The 8,995-nt window shown below is 43.1% G+C and overlaps 1 protein-coding gene across 1 annotated transcript; it reads left to right on the forward strand.

Annotated features, from left to right (window-relative positions):
- Positions 1-5,732: 5,732 nt before the first annotated feature.
- On the forward strand, positions 5,733-6,179 carry LOC146884679 (uncharacterized). The gene has a single exon (XM_085675970.1). The coding sequence runs from the start codon at positions 5,733-5,735 to the stop codon at positions 6,177-6,179; it is 447 nt and encodes a 148-aa protein (XP_085532096.1).
- The last annotated feature ends 2,816 nt before the right edge of the window (positions 6,180-8,995 follow it).

The raw sequence follows: 8,995 nt of genomic DNA on the forward strand, positions 1-8,995 counted from the left end.
TCAAGAACCACCAAGTAAAAGTAAGTCACCAAGTGATCACATTCACCATTCCACTTCTCAAAGATCAAGTTCCATTAAATGTTTTAAATGTTTGGGTTATAATCACATTGCTTTAAATTGCCCAACCAAAAGCACCATCATCTTAAAGAAGAGTAATGATGTTGAAAGTGAACACTCATCTCCCCATTCTCTTTCAAAAGAATCTTCTTCCTCTAGTAAAACGAAATTTTTTGAGAAAGACCCTATGTTATTAAGGCGCATGATAGTTCAAGATCAAAGTGAGCTTGAGCCAACTCAAAGAGAAAACATTTTTCAATCTAGATGCAAAATTAACAAATGGGTTTGCTCTCTAATTATTGATGGAGGAAGTAGTACCAATGTAGCTAGCACAAGGTTGGTGGAAAAGCTTAGCTTAGAGACCATTCCTCATGCTAAGCCCTACAAGCTTGCTTAGATAAGTAAAGAAGGAGAAATAGATGTCAATAAACAAGTCCTAATTAACTTTTCTATAGGAAGCTACAAAGATGAGGTGCTATGTGATGTTGTTCCCATGGAAGTCACACATATCTTACTAGGTAGGCCATGGCAATTTGATAAACAAACTTTACATGATGGCCATACCAACCAATACATTTTCTTCAAAAATGGGAAAAAGACAACTTTACTACCTCTATCACCTCAAGAAGTTAATAAGGATAGAAATATAATAAGAAAAGATAAATAAGAAAAAGAAAAGGAGCAAGCTTTCACCAAGGTGTTACTTACCTACAAAAAAATTCTTCCAAAGCAAGATGTGCATCACTCTTCCTTCTCTTCCCAAGCCAAAAAGGAAGGCCCAAAGCATAAGCAAGAGAGGAAGAGTAGTCTAGAAAATAAAGATGGCCTAACCAAAGCTAGGGGTAATACCCTTAGAAAGGATGGAACAAAAGCTCTTCAAAGGGAGACGCAAATCCTCGCCCAAATCAAGTCAAGTTCCATCCACAAAGGCTTAAAGAATTTGTGGTCAAATTCTCTCCAAGAAGGGGAGGATGATGAAGGATTGACCCCAACCAAGGATGGAGGCACATGCTTAAGAAGACTAAGCATGTTTAGAAAGGAAGTTCACTAATCCTTCATCCATTTCATTTGTGTTTGTTATTTTTTATTCCCTAAGTTGACTTAGTTGAATCAACTTTAGTTGACTTGTTGACCTTTGACTAGGTTTGACTTGTTGACTATAGTTGACTTGACTTAAGCCAACATGCTAATCTATGTTTATTTGCTTTGTAGGTTAATTAGGAGTAAGAAAGCAATGCTAGGTGGCGCATGGTGATTGGGGAGCATAAATGATGTGGAGGAGAGAGTAAAGCAAAGGCATAAAGCATAAAGAAAAAGTCATAAAGCAAGTGTACCTATGTACCTTTGGTCTCCTTTGAATTTAGCACACTTTGGCCACCTTTTGGAGACATATGAGACACATTCTTTGTATCCTTTTGTGCTAGAACGAAATTAGCCTTGCACACACCATAGTTGGCTCTTTTGTCTCTCATTTTTGTAACCTTATTTGACCTAGTTTCTAGAAGGTAGGGCTAGGTTTTTGTAGAGACATCCTTAGGTATCTTTTATTTGCTTAGAGGCCCCTAAACTCTTCTATATAAGGGGTGCTCCTAGACATGTAAAAGGGTTGAACATTTTGAAGTAAAAACACTCTTGTGTCTCAACCATTTGTGAGAGTTTCCTCCCTTGGGAGTGAATACTTCTAAGCCTTATCTTGCATAGCAAGTGGCGGCACACATCCACTCATCTTCAAGGTTGCCATGGCTTCTAGCCTAGCCTTGTAGTGGCGTGCTTCTCACATTTTTACCATTCCTTTCCTTTCCATTTTATGTTTTCTTCTTCCTTTAATTGTTCTTGGTTTTCTATGGTTTATGTCCTTTCCATTTCCTTTTTGTTTTGAATCAATCCATCATCTTCTTCTCTTGAGCTTTGTGAAAGGAACCTTCACATCTAGATAGCTTGCTATCTTAATGTCCAGTGGGGATTTCACTTAACTTTCTTAATCAACTCACACCATATTCTATAATCTTAAAAGAAATCAACATAATCCTTCATCATCAAGGGTCGCAAGAAATACATGCTTACAAATGCAACTTCACAATATTGGCCTAATAGCATTCGTTGGACTTTTAGAAGTTCATTTGAATATTATCTAACATGTGAGTGGAAGCAGTTTTGCCGGGACAATATGTTAGTTGCTGACTATGATGCACCGATACTTCAATTTAGTTCACGTATCTGTGTTTAACACATACCCATGTCCGATACTTTAGAATATTTTACCGATACTTATAAATGAAATATTTAATCTATAAAACAATAATATTTTTAAGATGATAGTAATTTATAATTTTTCATGACAACAACTTTAAAACATATGAATTTAATTTTAATTCAAACAATAACAATCATATATTTATCATGTTTTTAAGAATTATTGTACATTAAAAATATACATATATCAAATATCGTATCCTATTATTTTTAGAATAAGCTCACCAATATATCGAATACGTGTCGTATCTGATCCACGTATTGTATCGGTGCATCATAGGCTCTTGGTGATGTCATTAGATTTAAAATATACAATGAGCAGAAAAACCTCAACCATGTACTGAAGTTTTAGATTTATATAGGTGGTTTATTGATTTAATTTTTTTTTTGGAACAACTATATGTTTGCTATGAACAATGTTCTTTTGTCTGGTTTTGGATGGCTTTATATATATTCGACAACTTTGAACATTGGGAATAATTTTATGTGAAGATCAATGTATTTATACATTTTGGTGTTTATGCTTATCATTTCTCAATCTTTTATAGTATACTTAGTATGTGTATTAATATTTTTCAGTCATAGTCGAATATTTTTTGTTACTTTGTTATTGCATTATACTCATGTTGGATTAAGACATACCTGGATGATATAGTATCCTTTATTGTTAAATGCTTTCAAACCAAACAAAATCTATTTGTAGGACCTTTGCACTTATATCTAATTATTTTCTTACAATACTTTGATATATTCATGAAGTAGGTTACTTCAATGATAAAGTATGGTAAATTAATTATAAACACCTATTTTCAAATTTCATATTATATACTCTTCAAGTGTAACGATGATTAATGTAAGGCCCCTTTTTATTTCTGCCATCTTAATCTTAAGGGTTGCCCTGCAGCAGTGGGCCTAAAGGCTGGCCCATGATATAAGAACCCTTCGTGTTGCCCTAATTCCACATTTCATTCACTTTCAGAAAACCAGTCATCACCCCTTGCTCTCACAAGACGCTCTACTAGGGTTTCTTCCCCAAGCCATTCTTCGAGCTAACTCAAACCCAGTACTTGCCCCACGTAAGTTATCTCTCAGCTCACACTTCTTCTCCATGAGCATCTGTCCATTTGTACAGTAGGGTTTCACTGTGAACTTAGTTCTTAACTCTGCTTCACTGCCTTTTCAGATCACAAGTTCCCCTTTGAGCTGCCGTGCTCCGTTGGTTAGAGTCGAGGCACCTTCTAGCTACTTCCAGGTAAGGGAAGCTAGAACCCTATTGTCTGGTGCAATGTCATTAATTTTGATGGTGTCCTGCGATTTTCGTGTTTATATGTGACTGGGAGGGTATGGCATGATTTGTGTTGTTGTTTAGGCATGACTGTGTTGAAGACAGTGAAGCACAGTGGCAGGACCTGTTAATCTCGCCCAAGCGAGCCAATCTCGCCTAGGCGAGATAAGCAGGGAGCTCGCCTAGGACTTTTGCGTGAAAGGTCGCCCAGGCGACCAGCTCAGCTTTTTGAGCGAGCGAGCGTCTCGCCCAGGCGAGAGGGTTCTCGCTTAAGCGAGATCCCACAGGTGTTCCTGCTTCCCTTTTCGAGCCCTCGCCTAGGCGAAGAGGGCTCGCCTGAGTGAGCACGTCTCGCTTGAGCGAGACCCTTCAGCCTGAGCGAGGGGTTGGGCGAGGCGGTCCGCTGTTTGGGTGTTTGTTTATTCTTGGATGATTGATATTGGTTTGGGTGTGAATTGTGTGATGAGAAATATGTATATAATGTAGTATTATGCATGCTTGGCATGAATCATGAATTGTGGATGATGGGTCTGGTATGAAAGTTGGCATGTGAACTAAGTGAGTTGGTTATTGTTAAAGTGGCATGAAAATGAGATGAGTTGAGATCCTATGAGCATGAATGGTTATGACGAGTTGAAATGGGTTGGGCCTGGAACATGAAAGGCGTTGACTTTAAAGGTTGGCACAATTAACGTATACGTGCATGGTGAGTGTTGTTTTAGCTGCGTGATTATGTTTTGTATGTGTCAGTGTATAATTCCTTGGGGGTCTTTAGGTGAGGCTTCCAGGGTCGCGCTTCAGTGGTCGGGACGTAATTCCAAGGCCCCTGTTAGTGGGTGTCCATGGTGGTGCCCCTTCTGTATAACTAGGTAAGGATTCAAGTTAAGGTTGCATCCTGAGACTCTAAGGAGCTAGTTAGTCTCACTTAGAGCGGACTGACTCCTGTGGTGGGAGTAGCAGGAGGCTTGAAATTCATTAAGGGCTAACCTTGTGGTGAGGGAAAATTGATCCATCGTAACACTTGTAACACATAGCTCGGGATTGAACAACTCGGGGGTGAGCAGAGGTATCCACCACAAGTGCAAGCATCCGCTGAATCTGACCAAGTTATACGTATCTGGATGAGTCGAGTCGAGTTGTAGTGTATTGATTGAAGAGTCTTAACATGCTTGGATGTTGTACTGATATTGGATGGTGAAAGTATATTTAACTGTGTGATAAAGATGTTGATTGGCTCTAGCTTACCCTTTTCTTGTTGGTTGCCTTGTATGTCGTGTTTCTATCTTTGCGATGATCATCAATTTATTGATGGGAGCAGACGCGAGGGATAATCGTGGTCATCAGGGAGGAGGCGACTCTGCAGCTTAGTTTTCTTGGGATATCTTGAGGGCTACGTCCTATGTATTTGTCAGTCTTTTATATGCTAGTGTTCCAGCAGACTTTTATGATACTCTTTTATCTTTTGTGGCATCGTGGTGCCTTATTTTGTAAGGTCTTACGTTTAAACTCCAGAACTGCGCTGTTATATTATAATCATGTGACGTTTCCTTTAATTACGCTCATTAATTAATTAGGGCGTTACATTTACGGTATCAGAGCGGTCATTCCTTAGGTCTGTGGACTTGGATGTCCGCTTAGCTTTCTCTGTGTCTTTTGAGTGTTCTTAGTTAAATTCTTGTCTTATTCGAGCCTAACCAAGTGATTTTCTGTGTGCTAGTGGACTATGGCACCTCCTCGTAGGACTTCACAATCATCCCAGGGAGACGTACCTGACATCGCCAGGGCGATAGAGGCGATGGTAGTGGCTATGGCACAGCAGAGTGCTGCGATGATGCAACAACAGGAGGCATCCATGCTGCGACAGGCGGCGTCGCTTGAGCAGCAGGCTGTGATGCAGCAGATGGAGGCTGCGAGAGTAGCTGTTGAGGATTCTCATCGGCAGCACATTGAGGCCCTCCGCCAACTGGAGGAGAACAGGGCGGCTGCCCCTGTGTTTTGTCCTGAACCACGACCTGCAGTCAGGAAGTGAAGCTTAGAGGATTTTCTGAAGCACCACCCGGCGACGTTTGATGGGAAGACCAGTCCTGACGCCGCAGACCAATGGCTGAAGGACCTGGAGCGTATTTATGATGCGAAGATGTGCTCTACGGAGAACAGGTTGGTGTTCTCAGTGTATATGCTCATAGGAGAGGCGGAGCATTCGTGGACCAGCACAAAATCTATCCTAGAGGAGAGGGATGAGCCAGTGACGTGGGAGACATTCAGGGAGAGATTTCTCTCTGAGTATTTTCCAGACAGCATCCGGTACGCCAAGGAGGTGGAGTTCCTCCAGTTGACCCAGGGAGGGAAGACCGTGACGGGGTATGCTGAGAGGTTCAAACACCTCAGCCGCTTTTATACCCTACCGCTTGATGAGGAGTGGAGATGTTGTAAGTTCGAGAACGGTCTTCGCGGTGATATCCGCTTAATGGTGGCTCCCTTGTCCATTAAGGATTTTGTCGCTCTGGTAGAGAAGGCCAGGGTGATGGAGAAGATGAAGCGTGAGGTGGAAGGTCAGCGCCCACAACAGCCACAACCACCTTAGAGGATCGGTGGACCATCTGGGTCCAGGCCCAGACACGAGGAGCGGAGGAGACCATATGATAGACCCCACCATTAGCCTCAGGGGTCTAGGAGCTTTTCTCCTCAGCAGGGCCGAGAATAAGTTGCTTTTTCCCAACGCAGAGGAGCCTGAGTTGGTGTCTTCTCAGGGTGTTATGAGGGGACTACATGACGGCGCGCAGTGTTACATGATCTTCACACATATGGAGGTGGAGAGAGGAGAGGCGATGTCAGTGATACCAATTGTGCAGGATTTTGGAGATGTATTCTCGGAGGAGGTTCCAAGATTGCCTCCCAGTAGAGAAGTGGAGTTCTCTATAGATCTAGTACTAGGGACAGGCCCAATGTCGATGGCCCCGTATCGTATGGCTCTGGCAGAGTTGGTGGAACTCAAGAAATAGATAGAAGAGCTGATGGAGAAACAGTTCATCCGACCCAGCACTTCGCCTTGGGGAGCACCAATATTGTTGGTAAACAAGAAACATGGGAGTTCATGTCTGTGTGTGGACTACAAGCAACTGAACAAGATGACTATCAAGAACAAGTATCTGCTCCCGAGAATTGATGATTTTGTGGATCAGTTGCATGGGTCATTAGTGTTCTCGAAGATAGATCTGCGATCAGGTTATCACCAGATTTTGGTAAAGGATGATGATGTACAGAAGACAACCTTCAGGTCAAGGTATGGCCACTATGAGTATGTGGTTATGCCGTTTGGCGTGACCAATGCGCCAGTAGTGTTCATGGACTACATGAACAGGATCTTCCGACCTTTCCTAGATAAGTTTGTCGTAGTCTTCATAGACGACATCCTTATCTATTCCAAGACTCAGGAAGAGCATGCAGAACACCTGAGGTTGGTGCTTGGTGTTTTGAGAGAGAAGCAAATGTATGCCAAGTTATCCAAGTGTGAGTTCTGGATGGATGAAGTTCAGTTCTTGGGACATGTGATATCAGCCCAGGGGATTGCAGTGGACCCAGCAAAGGTTGAGGCAGTGGTAAAGTGGGAAAGTCCTAAGTTGGCCACAAAGATTAGGAGCTTTATGGGGTTAGCAGGCTACTATAGGAGATTTATAGAGGGATTCTCCAAGATAGTGGCACCTTTGACCTTGCTTACCCAGAAGGACCAACCCTTCACCTGGACGGATAAGTGTGAGGAGAGTTTCCAAGAACTGAATAGGAGACTGACCAGTGCATCGATACTAGTGATCCCGGAAGTTGGGAAGCCGTTTGAGGTCTACTGTGACGCCTCCCACCTCGAACTTGGATGTGTTTTAATGCAGGAGAAGAAGGCTGTGGCATATGCTTCGAGACAGCTTAAGGTACATGAGCGTAACTATCCCACTCATGACCTGGAGTTGGCGGCTATAGTTTTTTCCTTGAAGATCTGGAGACACTATCTTTATGGTGCTCAGTTTCGGGTGTTCAGCGACCACAAGAGTTTAAAGTACTTGTTTGACCAGAAGGAGCTGAACATGAGGCAGAGGAGGTGGATGGAATTCCTGAAGGATTATGACTTTGAGCTCCTATATCATCCAGGGAAGGCAAATGTGGTGGTAGATGCACTGAGTAGGAAGACGGTACATATGACACATCTCATGATAAAAGAGGTAGAACTACTAGAGAAGTTCAGGGACATGAGGATACAAGTGGAGTTGGGGTCCGAGTCCGTTAGGTGTAGTACCCTTACTATATCTAGTGACTTCTTGGACTCGATCAGGGAGAGGCAGTTGTTGGATGCCGGTCTGAAAAGGGTTAGAGAACAGCTTGGATCAAAGGAAGCCAAAGACTTTGCCTTAAGTGATGATGGCATATTGAGGTTTCGGGGCAAAGTATGTATACCCGACGATGCGGAGGTAAAACAGTTAATTCTTGAGGAAGGACATAAGAGTCATCTTAGTTTGCACCAGGGCATGACTAAGATGTACCAGGATCTCAAGGAAACCTTCTGGTGGCAGGGGATGAAGAAAGATGTGGCTTAGTTTGTATCAGCATGTTTAACGTGTCAGAAGGCGAAGGTGGAACATCAGAGACCCGGTGGGATTCTACAGCTGTTGGAGGTACCGGTATGGAAATGGGACAGCATCTCGATGGACTTTGTGACCCATTTGCCACGAACTTTTAGAGGACATGACACCATTTGGGTGATAGTAGATCGACTGACCAAGAGTGCACACTTCTTGTCGATGAACTTGAGAATGTCTATGGCCAAGCTGGCCCAGTTGTACATTAAGGAGATAGTAAGACTTCATGGGGTGCCCTCGAGCATAGTTTCCGACAGAGACCCGCGATTCACATCTCAGTTTTGGCAAACGTTATAGAGTGCTATGGGTAGCAAGCTCACCATGAGTTCAGCTTATCACCCTCAGACCGATGGCCAGTCTGAGAGGACGATCCAGTCGTTAGCGGATTTGTTGAGAACATGCGGTATTGCCTTTGATAGAGTTTACCTACAACAATAGTTTTCATGCGAGCATTGGCATGGTGCCATACGAGGCTCTTTATGGCAGGAGGTGTAGGACTCCTCTTTGCTGGTATCAGGATGGAGAAGCGGTGTTGGTTGGACTCGAGTTGTTAGAGCAGACTACCGAGAAGGTAAGGATGGTGAGAGATAGGATGCAGGCTTCTCAGAGTAGGCAGAAGGCCTATGCGGACCGTAGGAGGAGGCCTTTGGAGTTTGCAACGGGAGATCATGTATTCTTGAGGGTGACCCGAACCACGGGTGTGGGAAGGGCTCTCCACTCAAGGAAGCTTTCGCCCAAATTCCTTGGCCCCTATGAGTGGTGTGCTTCTTCCATG

The sequence above is a fragment of the Vigna unguiculata genome, chromosome 7, assembly GCF_037176805.1.
Source record: "Vigna unguiculata cultivar grain cowpea cultivar isolate G323 ecotype 2 chromosome 7, ASM3717680v1, whole genome shotgun sequence".
NCBI lineage: Eukaryota > Viridiplantae > Streptophyta > Magnoliopsida > Fabales > Fabaceae > Vigna > Vigna unguiculata.

What these genes read in the sequence shown, in the direction of transcription:
- LOC146884679 (XM_085675970.1), top strand. Translation starts at nt 5,733, where the DNA reads ATGTGCTCTACGGAGAACAGGTTGGTGTTCTCAGTGTATATGCTCATA.